Raw genomic sequence first — 18,309 nt, forward strand, 5'->3', positions numbered from 1 at the left:
TGGCACTCGCGTGTTTCGTTTTAGCAACCAAGGAGAGGCGCTACCCGGAGATGCTTCTTTCTACCCCAAACCAAAGCAAACCTAACCTGACCTGACGTGACCTGACCTAATCTAACACGCGTAAATATGTACAGCCCTCACGGCAGTTGCCGACTGGCCAAATGCCACCTAGATACGAACATTAGCCCTTACGACAGTTGCCGGCTGGCCAGATGCTACTTGAAAAAACAAATGCGTATTGAACACTTCAGGCTGACCCGCTGCGAGCCAGCGACCTTTAGATTTCGAGGTGGGTACACTCGGCGCACTTACTACTAAGCCACGAAGATAGCTGGTCATCGTAAGCCAGTTTTTAATGATGAATTTGGGCATTCTCCGGGCAGCGCCTCTCTTTGGTTGCAAAAAGAAAATACGCCTGACTCTCCCAGCGCTAGGGGAGAAAAGCCCGGTTTAGCCAAAAAAGGTATAAAAAAAACGGAATTTGAAATGTAGGTGGGGCGGTGGGGAACTTTATCGTGTGCCGATTTCATGGCCCTAGATCAATATATTCAAGATCAAATGAGGTTAAACGTGATCAAATTTGCTATAGTGACTATTTTGCGTTTATACGCCCATAGCTCTAAGAGATACTGGCCGATTTTCCTATTTCTTCCTTTTTACGACATTTGTAGTGTTATGAGAATCTCTAGTTAATCTGACCATAAGCTTGGCAGTTAGTGGCTTGCTAAGAGTAAGATGTCGCCGGCAGTGGCGGGGATCGGCCGACGCGGGAAACGTCATAGTCACATATTGTGTTTGCACCCTAAAGATTTAATTTTGCCAGTTGATTTTCGTATTTATTTGAACATTAGATTGCCTGTACATTTTTAAGCCTTCACACACAGTTTGACACGAATCGATCATAATCAGCGGTAAGAAGCGCGGTGCAAAGATTGAACCGTCCCGCGCCGGCACAGTCTACCATTCAGGCGGCGCCGGCCGGCGCCGGCCGCCGAGCCGCTCCGGCAGGAATGCTTGACTTTACACCGCTATTACTAGAAAAATTGTGGACCGATTTACCTATTTCTTGCACGGGAGGATTTGCAATTCGATTCTGGACAGATACTTAGAGTTTGACGTTAATATGATAATTATGGCGTGAGTTATTGGCGATAAACAGGTGGAGTTAGCGAAATCGGCCCCTTCCACCGCCCGTGCTACGTTGCACTACTTGTTGCTATATCATCCAAAGTTATCGTTGGCCCACTCTAATTTTCTCAGCACGTGTGCCTTACGTCTAGTGGAAGACAATATCTAAATTTGAGCAAAATCGAAGGGTACCCATTTTTCACAAATTACATTTTCAGAAATTAATTCAAAATAAAATAAATTCAAAATCACCAAAAAATGTAAAAATTGTCAAATTTTTCTTGCATAACTCCTTATGTACACGTTTCAGTTTGTTTGACATTAATAGCTTCAAAAATGTTGAAGCTATAGATCTTTCAAGATTGCAATACACGTCCAATTCTGCTCAAAAAGCAGAAGTTTAGCGACTTGTATCTCTGTAGCCCGAGGGCATATCGCATATGACAAAATCCTTTCACCCTCAGAGGTTTCACCCAATAGCCAATAAGTATACCAAGTTTGAACAAAATCGCAGAGGTGGCCGATTTTGGCTGTCCCGGTTGACATGGAATGCCCCAGTATAACTATGCCCTTTCGACTAATCATCGTCAGTCATCTACCATAATGTGTCAGACTTCTACCGTGCAATGTCTGTCAGTTGTTTGCAATGCGCCAGTGATTGTGTGTCAGTGTTTGACAATGTGTCAGTGTTTGTCAATTTGTCAGTATTCGTCAATGTGCCAGTGTTTGACTCTTGAGCATCTGCCCCAGTGTCAGACCCCCCCCCCCCGATGTCGGCTCCCCCGGGGTACAACAACCTCTGGCTAGCCGGCACAAGTCGGAAGGTTACGAGAGGTCACCCGAAGCCTCCAGGGGGCGGTCAGCTGATCCGGCGGGCTAGCTGTCGGGGCCAGCTGCAGCGGCCGACGGCGACGGCGCAGCCTTGGCCCTCGCCGTCGCTGCCGTCGACCGAATCGATCGTCGGCTCATGTGATTCTCGCCCAGTCACGTGACCGGCGCGACGTCATCGCTGCGCCGCTGCGCCGAATTCGGCGCACCACGCGGTGCCGACGGCGTGGACCGATGCTGCCCATGCGCGCGCCACCCGCCGCCAGCCGCGCCCTCGCGCCGGCTTGGCTGTGGATCAAGGTCAAAGCGGTGACCTACCGCGCTGAAGAAACTTGCTAGTCTATTTATTATTTCCTGGATGCTGGCTGCGCCGGAGCGAGGGGGGTGTGTTCCTGGCAGGGCAGGGCCCACGGGTGCCGCGGCCGAGGGGTGTCGCCGATGAGATAGGCGCTATGTATGAGAGAGGGGGAGGACGCCCGCTATAAGGGGTGGTAGCTGGGAAGGGGCGGTTCCGCCGGTTCCGGTGCAATGCGGAACCGGCGGACGATGGAAGTAGGCGGATGTAACTGAGCCTCCATCCGGTGACGAAAACTGCTGCGTCGCAGACGCTAGTGACGCCGGCGACAGATTGATTTGATCATGAGACGGCCGGAGCAAATATAGTGGCCGGTCGAAGGTCAGACGCCACATCTATGGAACTCGAATACGGCGAGTTTCGTGAGTTGTAGGTATATGAAGACCTTGGGGGCGTGCGATGGCCCCGTAGGTTAACCGAATAACCGGGCGAGTTTGATGGCCTAGCGGAAGCCGATGTTGCATCACCACTCACCATGGCGCGTGCACCAGTCTAGTGCCGGGTCCTAGCAACATTAGTACTTCAAACCGTACCGCCGGGTAACTGCGCAATACGACAGTGCCTCAGGGCACCGAAATAAATAGAAAATGGTACAGATCGTTCATCAGCTGCGGACGAGATCCGGGAGTTTTATTTGTGTTCCATTGATAATGGATGGGCACAAGAATAACACTGAAACTCCTGAGATGTTGCAATTTGAATAGCTATAAATTTTATCCTTGCTGTATCACAATATTGCTTTACGTAGCCGTAGCCGGCTTATGTTTTGGTTGAGAACAGCCTAAAACGATGCGTTAAATCTAATGAAAACTAGATTCTGATGTGTACCTAGGTGTATCCGCAATAACGTTAGGAGAGCCATAAACGTTTACATTCGTTGTGGTGCCTATACATACACCACAGCCGCTCTCGGGCGATCAGTGACCATCCCAGCACACAGCTCCTTCTCATGCGTCTCGGAAGTTTCAGCCTCCCCTCCCCCTTCCTCTTCCATCTCTAAAAAGGAACGTTGCAGTCTCACAAACCAGAAAACGCACATGGACACAGTACAACATTTTATTAAAATATGTTGATTTCGGCGTCATGAACACATAATTACTGCACAGTGTGCGCACCGGCGGCCAATTTCCGTCCATCGGAGGTGGGCAGCGGCCACGCGCACCGCGCTCCCTGGCTGCCAGCTATCACAAAGTCCAGCTTTGGTGAGAGCTGGCCGCGCCCCCTCCTTCTCTCGCCGGAATGAGTCAGAGCCGGCGCTCGGCGTGACCCGGCCCACCGGCACGGCCGGCAGACGTGCACGCGCACGGCACGGCTCGGCGCGCCGCGCGACGAAAGACATGAACAATGGGCCCCACTATATTAGCACCGCACGGGCGACTAACATCCATCCACTCTGGACGCGACACAGGTACAGGTGACTCGTAATAGTCCGGTAACGCATGCATAACAACCACGGTCGCCACGCCAAACAAGCAGAGCAAGACTAGTGCCACGCGGGCCGCTCCTGGCTGTCCTGCCCCAACAGCGCACGGCCCTACTGTCACAAGCCGGAGGGCGCCTGGCCACGGTTGAATCCTTCGCCAAGATGTTTGGCAATCTCGCGATGCAACTGGTCAGGCAGCACTCCCACATTCGCGAACAAGTTTTTGAGCACACCCAGCTCCTTGGAGAGCATCTCGATGCGCTTGTGGAGTCCGTCGTTCTCCCTGGTCAGCAGTTTCACTCGCTCCTCCGTCTCACGGGAACGCATCTTGGCCTTTTCTCTGGAACGGCGCACGGCTACGTTGTTCCTCTCACGGCGGCGGCGGTACTCGTCTGACGAGCGGTCTATCCTCTTGGACCCGCCACCGCCGCCGCCACCGCCGGAGCCCTTGGCCGCCGGCCTGGCTGGCGCTGGGCTGGGGGCGGCCGCGGCGGCCGGCGCCACCGCCGGCCGCGTGGACGCCGGTGTCAGGCTCGTGTAGGCCGGGCCGTGCGCGGTGACAGCCGGGTAGCCGGCCGGCGGACGGTACGGCTGGTACTCGCCGCCGTCCGGGTCCTTTTTGACGGGCGGCAGCTGGGCCTGGGGCGGCGCGCCGGCCGCCGGCCGCGGTGCTGTCGAGCACACGGGCTGTGCCGGCGGCAGGTAGCCCCCGCTCGAGTAGGTCAGACCCGAGGAGCAGGTGGCCGCCGGTGTGGCGCGGCTGCCCAGGCCCACACCCAGGCTCTTGTCCACGATGTCCGGGAAGATGCCATCGCTGAAGTGCGGGTCGTTGACGAACGCCTGCAGGTCGAGCGACACCTCGGAGGCACCGAGGTCGGCCAAGTCCCCGAACTCCTCGCCGTAGGGGCCTCCCAGTTTTCCGCTCTTGTTGGGCAGGTTCAGTAAGTTGGGCTTCACCACCGCGTCGCTGAGGTCGTACATCTGAGGCGACTCCATGCTCAACCAGCCATCGCCCGAGGCGGCCTCACTGTTCTCCAGCACGGCGGGCACGTCCGCACAGGCCGACTGCCCGTCACCGAGTGGCCACAGGTCTGCCAGCGCTCCGTCCTGCTCCCACTCTCTCTCAGCACCGCTGCGCTCGCGCACCTCGCTCGGTATAGCTCAACACAGGACTGCCACCACACCACTCCCTTCGGGACCTGTAACCACAATGTCGGAGGATGATGCAACACCGACTAATATACCAGTCCTTTCGCCGTCGTCGCGCGGATGGAACTTAAGTCGCTTCAAATTGACTGTAACTTTTACCAAACACGGTCAGATAGAAACCACTTCTAATTTTCATTGATTTGGTAAAATTATGCACCAAAAGATGGTTTAGCTTAGCCACAAATAACAATTTTACTCGGAACTATTTTCCTGCCCATTGTCTATTTCAGCCACACATGTGACGTCATACGTCATATGGGAGTGACGTAGACAAAATGCGCCGCGCTGATTGGCCAGCGCCGTGGTGGTCGGTGCCTGCTGTGACTGACGTCAACGGAATGTGCCGGAGGCATCAAGCGCGAGCCCAGGTATCACGTGATTAGGGGGCAGCTGGGCACTGCGTCGTGCCCCCCTGGACCCAGAGATAGCGACGCTCCTGCGCAGGCGCTGCGTAGCGTTGGCGGAACGTCGCAGTAACTGGGGGCGACCGTGCTGCCCACTACATTAGGGAAATACGGAATGCCCCATAGGTTTCATAGAGGGCTCTGCAAGATAGGGCCGCGTACCTGTGCTTCCCTGCGCAGAGGAAACTTCGGTAGGTAGCCTACGCAATAAGCTTGCTACCTAGGATACATGTATTTCTTATTTCCGCGAGGCCTAACAGCCTTACACATTTCCCTTTTAACATGCTATTGACCGTTTGAAAATATACAAGCATGACCTTTCCTCGATATTGAATAAAAAATTGCCGAAAAATGTACTAAATTAATATAGGTACTTAAATCACATATTTTCTATTACCGAAAGTGCCGAAAAATGTACTTCACTAATAGAAAATATGTGATTTAAGTATATTAATAAAGTACATTTTTCGCCACTTTTTTGTTCAATATCGAGGAAAGGTCATGCTTATATATTTTCAAATAACTATTACAATGTTCCTCGTACAAGCACTTAACTCCATCAACAATGCTATTGACCATGCTTGACTGCATGACGAAGTACGAACTACCTACCTCACCTGAAGTAGGTAGTCCTCCTTGTGCCACGGGGGGGGGGGAGGAGCACGTGACCATGACCCCCTCGAAGACCTGATTTTATTATAATGCGTGTGCAGGATTGTGCAAATATAATATCCCGCTATAATGAGGCATGAAATCCCGGCCCCTTCCTGTTCCAGCCCCTGGTAGAGCCAAGCAAGGATAAGGCCATCAAAAAGATTCGCCAACAAAGAGATGTTTAGGATGACAGCCTGCTCCGTAATTTTTCGCACCAGTCCTATCCAGAATGGCGCTGAATTTTGACAACTGACATCAAGTGCATGGCCGAGAGGTGACGGGGCGCATGAGGCATGCAGAATTACGCACGACCCTATGTGGTTTGATAATACGAGGCCATAGCCCAATAAGTGCGCAACACTAAATTTTCCAAGCTTGTAGCACCGTTCCACAGGATAAATCACACAAAAATATTGCCCGAAAGAAGACCTGAGATATGAATTTCCGCGTACCTTTCTCGCGACTTACCGGAAAACACCACACCGCGAACAAGCTTGACGCGCTTGTTTACAGCTGTTGAAGGATGATAACTTCTGCTACAATCAAGAACTTTAAAAATAGTTTTGGAGAGAAAAGTTCACTTTCATAACATATTTGTGAAATTAAAATATGTGTTTGGAAATGTGTACGAAAATACACACATAATTCTTTTATTAAACCACTCAATTTTATGCAGCGTTTTCTTGAGCTCAACCAGCCGATGCGGCGATGTTCTTGGTTGGTTGGTTGGAAACGTACACTCTGAATGAAACGTCTAAATAACCAAAACATTGTTGAATGAGCCAATGAATTCCGAATTATCTGTAAGAATCTTGTTCCGAACTAAAAAGTGAAATATACCTTTATACCTACCTACTACCTTGCTAAGATGGTTGCTGCAATATTGGGCCTGATAGCTTCAGAATGGTCTTATTTCAGTTCAAACTACAAAACTGCTATTTCCATACGTATGCTAAAAGTGGAATGCTCCCTAAACTTAAGGAAAAATACTATGATTAGAAAGTGTATATCTGTTCAAATCGGGTAAAAATACAAAACATTTTTGGCTACATGGACACTGTTTTTGGTTTAACCCGCGGCGGGGCGGGGGGTGGGGCCGGGGGTGGTGACTGATGTGAACACCCCCTCCCCTGCGGTTTTTCGCAGATATCTCAAAAACGGCGGCGCTCCTGCACGTGTATCTTCTCCGCACATGTGAAAATTTCAGACCCAGGTCTCTCAAGGTCAGGTCACCAGGTCACGCCAAGTGACCTCACCTCAGAAAAAAATGCTCGTCATAGCAGCTACACCGACTGAACGATTGCCTTGAAACTTTCAGCAATTGATAAAAGTAACAGCAGGTATTTTAAAACGTATAGGTATCTCGGAATTTTGATATCGGTGACCTAAGGTCAGGCCAATTTTGCGGCCTCTCCATTAGGTATTATAAGTCAATGGGAGAATATTGAAAAGCGTATGTTTTGCACGGACGCCATTTTACAGGGCCTATTTTAACATGTTAACTGGGGGGGGGGGCGGCAAATGCCCCCGCACTCAACAGAATTGCCCCCCTAGTCGTCGAGATTTGCCCACTATAAAAATGGGCATAAAGGAACAGGGTGACAAACATACTACGTAACTACTGTGACTTGTTTTGCAATGGATGTCAAGTGAGTCAGTCTGTAAGTAATGACCAGTGGTGTATCTAAGGGTGGGTCATATGGGTCATGACCCCCCACCCTCTTGGGGCCCGGGGACACCACAGGCCTGCCAGGGGCACCACCGGCCTGTCAGGGGCACCACAGGCCTGTTGGGAGCACCATCAACCTAGCAAGAGCACCATAGGTCTGCCAGGGGCACCACAGACCTGCCAGGGGCCCCACCGGCCTCGCAGGGGCACCACCTTGGGCCTGTCAGGGGTACCACCACAGGCCCGCCAGGGGCACCATAGGCCTGCCAGAGGCACCATAGGCCTAGCAAGGGCGCCACGGACCTGTCAGGGGCACCAGAGGCCTAGTATGGACACCACATGCCTGGCAGGGACACCACCGGCCTCGCAGGGACTGGGACACCTTGGGCCTGTTAGTGGCACCACGTGCCTGTCGGGGACACTCCAGGCTTGTCAGGAGCACCACAGTCCTGTCAGGGCCCAGGGGCACCACCATAGGCGCGGGAGCCGGGGGGGCAGTGGGGGCAGCTTGCCCCCCCAACTCTGGGGCCGTGGGGGCGGTGCCCCCATAGCTTTGAGACGGAATACCACACTTTTTTTTGCAAATGTTTTCTTTTTTGTTGAAAAAGCCGAGGGGTGAAAAATAAGTGGCCTAAAACCGGTGAGAAAACTAGATTTGGGGGTACCCTAGGTTAATCTCTATTATGGTGTGCCCCCCCAGTCGGAAAGTAGTTCCCGCGCCCCTGGGCACCACCGGCCTCACGTGGACACCACCGGCCTCGCAAAGGCATCATGGGCCTGTCAGGGGCACCACGGGCCTGTCGTTGGAACTTCAGGCTTGTCAGGGGCACCACAGTTTTTTCAGATGCACCGGCGGCCTAGCACCATGGCACCATGTTTGGCCGAGGTCGCGATTCGGCGTATGTCGCCTCGCATTAGCCGCGCGTTTGCAGTCTTTTCGTGGTTTCAAACGTTCAAACATGGGATATGATGTTGCTCCCATGCATTAGGGTGGGTGTCAAGATCACCGGAAGGTCAGGTCAGATCATTTACCTTTGATGACCTCGGTTCACATTTTCGAGTTTTATATGTTTCTAGGCTAGTTTTTGGAGCTGAATTCGAATTAAGCAACCATTTGACCATTTACGAAGTAGTTTTGGTGCCTTCGTAACATGTTACGAAGCTGTCAGAGGCGGTTGCCACCTACTACGAATACCCGGCAAAACCCTTACTGGTTGACCTGACCTGACCTGACCTGGCCTAAATGCATGAAGACATCATCTATGATCATAACTAACATGATAGTCGTGATCAGCACCCCGAAAAACCATAGCAGCCACTCTTTACGACGCTCTAACAGGTCCCGATTTTCCCGACTTTTGGGTCAATGACCTGACCTGGAAGGTTAACCGATGACCTAGGACCTCAAAATTGGGTATAATCGGCTTCCTTTCATCACGGGCAACACGGTCGTTTTTTCCGCGAAGCTCTAGCTCGATCAGGGGCGAAACGGCAAGGGGGAGGGTCCAACGGACCCCCCCCCTATACGCTCGCTACTGGAAACACCAATACGGGCGAGGGTTAATGGATTATTAAAGACAATTTTCCAGGTTGCCCCCCAGTCAAATTCCCTTAAAATAGGCTCTGCCATTTTAGACACTCTCAAACATCGGGATGCAGGTAAAATTGACACACTGAACCGGAAAATAGCAACTGTGACCTCTCGTTATGTCCCCGAGGTCATCTCAGGACTCAGGTCACGAATAGTATCTAACAGTTTTTCGCTAATAATTCTGATAGAGGCATGCTAGACCGACGGAAACGCCTTAGATGTATTGGGCACGACGATGCGGATCGACTGATAATTAACATGACCTTTTCCGGTCAGGTTAATCGATCATCAGGTTAATCAAAATTTGACCTGCTGAAGTCAAATTTTCAAGTTGAACTTTCAAGGTCAAATTATAGTTCATTCGACGTGTCTCGACGAGAGGAACACGATGCTGGCAACAGAAATGTCGTGGCTTTTTCTAGTCAAAAGTTATTGCTGAAAAACACTTTTCGTAAAACGGCTACTTTTGGAGTTTTTGCCCTCTGGAGGCTAAACCGTTGACCTGAGGTCAAATCTGAAGACCATTAGCGAAGGAGTGTTAAAAGAGCTCTCAAATGCGCTTTTCCGCGGCGCTTGTAGCTTTATCGGTTCCCGAATTAGCCGTTGGCAGTTTCCAAAATGCTGAGATAGCCAACATTTTACCTTTGGTGACCTCTGGTGACCTGACCTTTGACCTGACTGAAGTGTTTTCTTCCTTTTTTGGAGGTTCCTTCGAATGCCACTTACTGCGTGTCGCTACGTGGCCCAGGAGCCGAGCTAGAAAGGGGTGTTCAGACACACTCCCGGCCCGGCGCGGAAGTCGCGGAGCACCGGCCCGGCGCGCTGCTTAATAATCTTTTCAGCTCCAAGCTAAAAGCTTGCTATGTCAGTTCAAAAGGCATACTGAAAGTGGAATATTTCCGGGAAAATATTCAGAGGAAACAAACATTTTGCTTCTAAGTAGTCATAAAAAGTGCAGTAGCGGCGGAACACCTTCAATTAAGGGGGGGGGGACACTGCCGACTTTTGGTCCCATTCTTTCCATGCAACGCCCATAGGGGCTTAGGGCTAATGTTAAAATGCCAAAATCAAAGGGGGGCACGGTGCCCCGGTGCCCTCCCCGTTCCGCCGACTATGAAAAAGTGAACGATTTCATTCCGAATGGGTCTATTGAAGTCAGAGCGCAGAGGCAATGTATTCCCTAGATTGAAATTTGGACAGACATATTAACCCGGCAGTTGCTGGGGTATTTCGCCACCCACCGTTTGCTGGGCGGGGGGGGGGCGTTAAACGCCCCCAGCCGATAACTCGAGAACCAATAGGCGCAGCGAAACGCACGAGGCGGCAAACGAAAGAACGCGACGAGACGCTTCAGATGAGTACTTTAAAGTTGAATTTTGAGGTCACAGGTCGGGTCAAGGTCAGGTCAAACACCTGAAATCGGGCTTTCAGTAGCATGGACTTCAGGACTTCGCAATGGGCGCCTCTCGTCAGAAACTCTGTCAAAACGGTGCACAATCCATCATATAAGGCCTACAAGAGTGTCAGTTCCATGTAGGGGTCAGTCAAGCATAGGTCAGGGTCAAGGTCAGGTCAACCGGGTAGGCACATATCCCCGAAAATCAAAACTGATATTCGCAGCCTATGACACATGTTTTATGGGTAATTTGGGCCGTAGAACACGATGGTGACATTCATTTTATCATATGTGTACGTGTTTGGCTCAAAAATTTCAATTTAAGAAATTCATGTATCATGGTCGTGAAGTAGTCACGAGAAATTGTCAAGATTCAGTTCAAGATTTTGGAAAATGCGGAACGATAATCAATAATCGAAGATAGCCATTTGATTGTTCATGGTATTGGCATTCTAATGGCGTTTACGGCATGTCTTTATGTCTATCCTGTGATTTTATATGATTTTTTGAACATATGCCGTTTTTGGTCGAAAACTCAGAAATCATGACGTCACTAAAACCTCGATATCTCAAAAATTTTCCGACCGAATTTTTTTGAAACTTTGTCAAAATAAACTTCAATCAAATCCCTACAGGTACCCAAAATTTGGCGCACCATTTTTATGCTATGGCCCGGCGAAAAAGTGGGGGCGTTTAACGCCCCTCCCCCCCCCCAGCAACTCGAAGGTTAAATCCCATCTTGGAGCACTAAACCCACCATTGACTGAAAGGGAAAGACGCTTAATGCCACCCCCTCCCCTACCCCCGCCTTTCAACAACGCTCAAAACAATGCGTCAAACAAATCAAAGCAATGCGTACCAGATATTGTTCCTCTCCGGTTTTGCATGGAGCACACTCACAGCCGGTGCAAGCACAACGAAGTCTTAAGAGCGCGCCGTTCAGCCGCAGTCACCAAAAATGAGTAATGTCTGACACCCCTTATCCGTGCCCTCAGCCAAGCGGCCCGCGACAGTCACAGTCACAGCGTCATGTTGACGCGGCCAGCCGACCCTGTCCCAGCTCAAGCTCTGTCGTGGCTCCCCTCCCGCCGAGAGGCACATGCGGAGCGAACCGAGCCACGTGACCAAACGACCCGGGGGCTATACCGCAGAGGCGCACTCAGGTCTCCGTACAGGTCACGGAGCACACAGGAAAGCGCACCTGAAACGCAGACTGAGGCCACCACTGTTGACTTCCACCAAATCCAGCTCCGGGACCGGGGTCCAGTTCGTATAGAAAAACCAGTCGGCAAGTGTCACTTTGCCAAAGTGTCATTTATCAAAGGGACACTTTTGGGAACATTGGTACCGGTGTGTAAGGGTGGCTATATGAACTCATCTGTAGGGTCGCGGCTCGCGCTTTTCAATAAGTGTCACTTAGCAGCAAAGGGGCTCTTTATGTATGAACTGGGCGCGGAGCCCAATCTTTTGCATTGCGCCTTCGGTATTTGACAGCACTGGTTGAAGTTCGGCTGCTGAGAAAGCGGCTACCAAACGCAAAATGTTCTTACGCGTTTCAAAGTATCGTGTTTTTATGGCCAAAGAGGTCGTTTTTTTATAAGGTTATCAATTTCTCCGAACATTCGCAGACACTGATGTCTTTAAATGAATGTTACAATTACCATGAATGGAGTATGTACTACGACACTTTTTGGGCCCAGCTTCGCCCGTCAAAAAACTAACGACCCTCGGGCGGTAGGCCCAGAAAATAATTCTAAGTGACCATGCAATATGCTTGTCTTGAATAATAAGTATTCGTACCACGCTTGGTCAATAGACGGCTATATAACTGGGGAAAGTTAGACATGCTTTCAATGTAAGACGCACAGCAGGCGTTCAAACTGGGCCGGCTCAGGGCCCTGCAACCACCAATGGTCAAGCGCTGTAGGCCTGGCAAGTGCGAACGTAACTGACCTGCACGACTTTGGGAGACTAGATAGCGGTACAGCTGCGCACTGCACATGTTAGGCTTGCACTTCTGCTGGTTAGCGACGGAGAGACACATGCAGATTTTCGAGGACACTTCGGCCTGCTTGTTGCTGTGGTGTCTGGTGCCATTCGGGATTAATTCATTATTTCCACTTCCTGACACTGGACAGTAAGGTTTCTGTTGACCGAGGCAATAGTGATTCATTTATTATTTCTTAATATGACTGATAGGTCTGTGAAAGATTTTATATTTCTTTGAAGGAGCATATCTCAAGTGGCAACTGCGTTCAATATTTCAGTTTAGAAACTAGCTACGTGCCATGCCCTGACAGACGGCGGGCCTGCGCAACTTGTATTTATACGGAGCGCGAGCCAGGGTTTGTATTTCACGTCAGTGCCGCACTTTGGACCCTGTGAAGAGCTGATTCTGTACACCCCGCGTAGTAACCTGACGTGTGTACAATCTTCAACTGCGCAGTTGGCCGAGAGGAACGCAGATCAGCTGCAGATTGCAGGGCAGCGTGTGAATTGAAATGCTGTCATCGCCCAAGGGGATATGAGCAGCGGAAAAATACGTGCTTATTTCGCAACGCAGAGCAAAACACCTTGGCGTAAGCCATGATTTCGCCTGATGCCTAAACGTTTTAGCAACTAAAAGCATGCTTGCTCCGAGAAAAGTTAAATTTAAATTTAACCCCAGGTCATGGTCATGGTCATGACCAGACTGGAAAAGGTCACGCTGCATACGAGTGAATATGTACCGTTGAGCTGAACACGTCCGAGGTGCTTTCATCGCTACTGCATGTCTATCAAAAGTTAAATTCAATAACTGCTGTAGGCCCTTCATGACCTGACCTGAGATGACCTCAGGGGCATAAAGGGGGTCACAGGTGCAATTTTTCAAAGTTAACCCTCGCCGGCACAGGCCATTTTGCGTCCTTCGACGGCACAAGTTGGTACGACCCCCCCCCCCTCGCGTTTGGCCCCTGATCGAGCTAGAGCTTCGCGGAAAAAACGAGCGTGTTGCCCGTCAGGAGACGAAACCGATGATACCCAATTTTAAGGTCCTAGGTCATCGGGTGACCTTCCAGGTCAGGTCAATGACCCGAAAACCGGGAAAATCGGGACATGTTAGAAAGTCGTAAAGTGTGGCTGCTATGTGGTTTTCCGGGGTGCTGATCACGAATATCGTGTTAGTTTTGATCAGAGATGATGTCTTTAAGCATTTAGACCAGGTCGGGTCAGGTCAGGTCAGGTCAACCGGTAGGGGTTGTGACGGGTATTCGTAATACGTGTCAACCGCCTTTGACAGCTTCGTAACATGTTACGAAGGCACCAAAACTACTTCGTAAATGTTCAAATGGTTGCTAAATTCGAATTCAGCTCCAAAAACTAGCTTAGAAACATGTAAAACTCGAAAAGTGAACCGAGGTCACCCGAGGTCACCAAAGGTCAATGACCTGACCTGACCTTCAGGTGACCTTGACACCCACCCTAATGTATGGGAGCAACATCAAATCACATTTGAACGTTTGAAACCACGAAAAGCTTGCAAACGCGCGGCTAATGCGAGCCGACATACGCGGAATCGCGATTCCGGCCAAACATGGTCTCGGAAAAGAGGTCACAGGTCAAAGGTCATTTGGGTCAGGGTCATGAAATTTTCAGGGTAGGTGTAAAATTGAGCAATGCGAGGGTACTGAAAGTTTCGTCGCGATCGGCCGCTTTTTACGCGAGTTATTTGCGAAAAACCTTAGGGGGGTTGCATCAACCCCCCCCCCCTGTGCCGGCGAGGGTTAAGTTATGCTGACCTGTTACTCGATGTTTTATGTAGAGTGTTTCCTGACTTTCGTCAAAACGGAAGAGAAGAGAACTTCCAAACTCATTTTTTCAAAGAAGTTCGAATGTAAAGGTCGAAAAATTAACATGACCTTCACCTTAGGTCACCGATATCTAACTTCCGAGATGTAGGTATTTATGAACGTTTCATACAAATTGTTAGCCTTATCAATCAATGCAAGTTTCAGAAGAGCCTCCTCCTCGCGAGGCCGAGGATATATAAGGTCACTTATAAAAAAGCAATCACGTTCAGTCGGTGTAGCTGTGGTGAGGTGAGCATTTAAACTTTTTCTGAGGTAGATAAGTTTGAATTGACGTAACCTGGTGACCTGACCTAAGGCGACCTGGGTCTGAACTTTTCGCAACATTTGCAGGGAAGATGCATAAAAGGGTTCAAGAACCGGCCACGGTCCGGCGTGGGTTAATATGCAATAACATGACAGGATCACGAGTGCCTAAATCGGGTTGGGTTGGAAACAAGACAAGCAATACTCGTACAAATGAGCGTTTCACTTGATCGATACATTATCGGTTCAACAGCCTGTGTCGAAATATGGGATGATTCTCCCAAACCTAAACTGCAGACCCGCGCGGCGCGACGATTTCGAAACACTTCCTGAACCGCGACGGCGGCAGGCGGCATCTCGGTCGGCCGTGTTGAAATGGTGCCAAGTGCCCGGCATGGCATGCGATAGCGTGGCGGCCGGGCTGGCGTCGGTAGTGCAGCTATCGGACAGCTGAGCGCTGTACGGGATATGATGTGGGGTGGCTGCAGGGGGGGAGGGGAGGGGGGGGGGTCGGTTGCTGAGGCCACTGCGCAATGCACAGATGCTTCTTCGGGAAGCAACGAGTGCGCGCTCGAAATTGATAGCGCCTTCTGGCACAGTGCCAACGGAAAGTGATGTTTTATTTACGCCTATGAGGCGCACAAGAATGAACGGTACTTCATCGATAGCTTATATGACAGTGATCTCAGGCTCCGCGGGACAATGGACATTGCACATTGAACGTTGCGCTTCTCAGTTCCCACGCTACAACGCCTCTCTTCTCACCCGGCATTGTGGACTTTGATATTGAATGAATGAGATTTACCGATCAATATCAACTATCAAGGTATCTTTTTATAGTGCAATTGTATTGTGTCAAGATCCACCATGTATTTTGCAATGGCTGTTTCGTACTGGTTAGGTGTCTGCTCTTTTTAATTTCGTACTTAGACTTACAGGCTCCGCTTCGGCTACATTAGCCGTTTTCACGACGGCCATCTGGTACACATTTGGTGCACATCTTGTATAGATTAGGTGCAGATTTGGTCAAATCAGGTTCAGTGTGTCTCTTAGCAGCTATCAGCTAGGGCTGCACTAATTGCTTATATGCCTGCTTTGTCATTCATATTATCAGAGAGCATCATCGATTAAAACACTAATATAAATTCATAAAATGAAGATATTTGCTGTAAAAGAAATTAGGTGCAGATTTGGTCAAATCAGGTGCATTCGCCGGATAGCCCGTCGTGAAAACGGCTATTAGGTATCAATACGCTGATAGCCCCGAATGCAATTTGCACGGATTCCTTGCCGTGCATTGTTACGTAGGTATTTGTTAGCACTTAGCAACAATGTTTTTGACGTTTCCTGAGTTTGGCGATGCTTACGAATGATATTTTACGTACTACCGGTAAAAGTACCATAAAATAATGCATCATAAAATAAATGCTAGTCTTTAACCCGGCAGGCGGTGGGCCTACCAGCCACCTTCCACGCGGTGGGGGGGGGGGGGGCACTTTTTTGCCCCCCCCCCGTATCTCCGAAACTACTGGACGGATCCGAAAAATTCAAACGGCGTTCGATAGCCCTGTCAAATTTGTCGAGGGAAACCAAATTTCATTGACCTCGGGGTCACCGATGACGTCACAGGTCAGGTCAAAGATAAAATGTTTCACCGTTCACAGGGCTTCTAGGGAAAGCGCTATAACACCGAGTAAAACGCATTTTGTCGAAAATCAGCGATAAGGCGTCAGTTGTCTAGTACATATGTTGCTATTAGAGGTCACTGGTCATACCAGGTCAGGTCACAGGTCAGGTCACCAAAGGTCACCAAGGGTCACCACATGAGCCCAACTTTACTAAGGTTATGTGATGCATGTTTTATGGCCAGCTTTTCATTTCCAACTCAATGGTGTTGGTCATAAGACCATCAGGTACGGTTTAGGTCACTTTCTGGTGGAGGTCAGGTCAAGGTCAGGTCAAAAAAGGTCAAATTTCAAAGTTGATATTTTTGCACAAAATGGGTATCGATTCGATGCAGCTCGTCACGGGGAGTCTAATGGTGGTCTTTGTTTTGCGCTACGAGGTCTAGAATTGCTAAAAATTGAGTTTGAAAATTTGACGTCATCAATTTTGAACAGTTTTTTCGCTATAACTTGGCCAAAAAACGAGGTATCGATCTCAAATTTGGTATGTAGATAGAAGGCGGTAGGGACTATCACATATATTCCGGTTTTTTCGAAATTCAAAAAACTTTTTGGATTTTTTGGCTATTATATTCAAAAAATCTATTTTTTGATTTTTGGGGGTCAAAATTCAAAAAATTCGAAAAACCGAAATAGCAGTTTTGTAGCCCTTTTGATTCGACACCTTTTATGCCTAAAACATTTTTCTGTATCTCTAAAGCTGTAGGCCTGACAGCTCTTCCCGCGAAACCTTTTTTTGGGTCGAAAATGGCAAAAATGACGTCACTCTTACGTCATTAGCGGCCAACCTATCATAGCCTTTGGAAAAATTTTTGGTCACCATGTGCGCTAGCTGCTCCCGGGAGGGTACTGAAAGTTTGGTGACGATCAGCGCAGCGGTTCTCGAGATATATCGAAAAAAGTAAAGGGGGGCAAAAAATTGCCCCCCCCCACCGCCTGGAAGGTTAACCAGTGCGATTGCAGCTGCCACCAGCCTAGGTATAAGACATAAGTATACGCCATTGCGAATGTTGTAACGGTTCTCAAATCAACGTTTAGTTCTATTCATGATTGTTGTTTAGGTAAGCATTTGGGGTATTCAGAAGTTAATTCCAGTAGATAAAAAGAACACTTTTTAACAACTAGTTGGTTATGTTGCTTCGCATGATGCAGCTCAGCTATCTCATTTATTTTATTTGCTAAGTTGCGTTTTTAATTGCTTATGCCCATATTTCTGACTTTGCAAGCTGCAAATGTCAAAGGCGGTAAAAAGTCGTCTTTTTCAGAAAACAGCTGCCATCGCTCCTAATTCCTTAAAATAGGTAAAATTTACCAACTAGCCGCCTACCTTCCCACTCGGCTCTCGGCAGTAGGTAGCTGAAAAATGCTGTGTTGAGTAAGTTACAACTTTATGTATACGTCTCCATTATCGAATGGGTGGGAAATGACTGAAGGTGTCCGGCGATTTACCCGCCCCGTGCTGGATGGGGGGCGGGGGGGGGGGGAAGGAGCGCATTTTTACGCCCATTCAATTTTTTATGACACCTCTTGAGGGATGGTGCCTCCCAAGACAGTTTGTCCGCACCACTCTGTTGAGCGTGGTGGCGCCTCTGTAATCATCGTTCATATCGACAGGAATTAGGGAAGGTTTGGAGGAAACCGATAGCCAATGGGAAACCTGCAACCGAATTTACTTCCATTCAAGGGCGGCGGAAGGGGGCTGCAGGGTATGCAACTGCACCCCCATCCAAAATATGGGGATGCAAACGTATCTTTTTTTACCCCCAAAATCCGTGAAAGGGGCCCGTCGAGCCATTCAGTACAGTTCCTCCTAAAAACTAATGATCGGGAAACGAAAATCGATATAGGATCACAGGAGGCCCAAGTTCCGTCA

The 18,309-nt window shown here is 49.5% G+C and overlaps 1 protein-coding gene across 4 annotated transcripts; it reads right to left on the reverse strand.

The window, feature by feature from the left end:
* Positions 1 to 3,353: 3,353 nt before the first annotated feature.
* On the reverse strand, positions 3,354 to 11,791 carry LOC122389861 (CCAAT/enhancer-binding protein alpha-like). 4 transcript variants are annotated; one of them, XM_043382313.1, is made up of 2 exons: positions 11,517 to 11,791; positions 3,354 to 4,933 (listed from the first exon to the last, which is right to left on the reverse strand). In XM_043382313.1, the coding sequence occupies exon 2, from the start codon at positions 4,728 to 4,730 to the stop codon at positions 3,852 to 3,854; it is 879 nt and encodes a 292-aa protein (XP_043238248.1). In that variant the 5' UTR covers positions 4,731 to 4,933; positions 11,517 to 11,791; the 3' UTR covers positions 3,354 to 3,851. The 4 variants fall into 4 exon arrangements, with proteins under 4 accessions (XP_043238248.1, XP_043238251.1, XP_043238250.1 ...); XM_043382316.1 differs by having other exon boundaries at positions 11,708 to 11,753; XM_043382315.1 differs by having other exon boundaries at positions 11,675 to 11,730.
* Positions 11,792 to 18,309: the final 6,518 nt, after the last annotated feature.

Source organism: Amphibalanus amphitrite, unplaced genomic scaffold, assembly GCF_019059575.1.
Source record: "Amphibalanus amphitrite isolate SeventyFive unplaced genomic scaffold, NRLGWU_Aamphi_draft 000375F_arrow, whole genome shotgun sequence".
Classification (NCBI taxonomy): domain Eukaryota; kingdom Metazoa; phylum Arthropoda; class Thecostraca; order Balanomorpha; family Balanidae; genus Amphibalanus; species Amphibalanus amphitrite.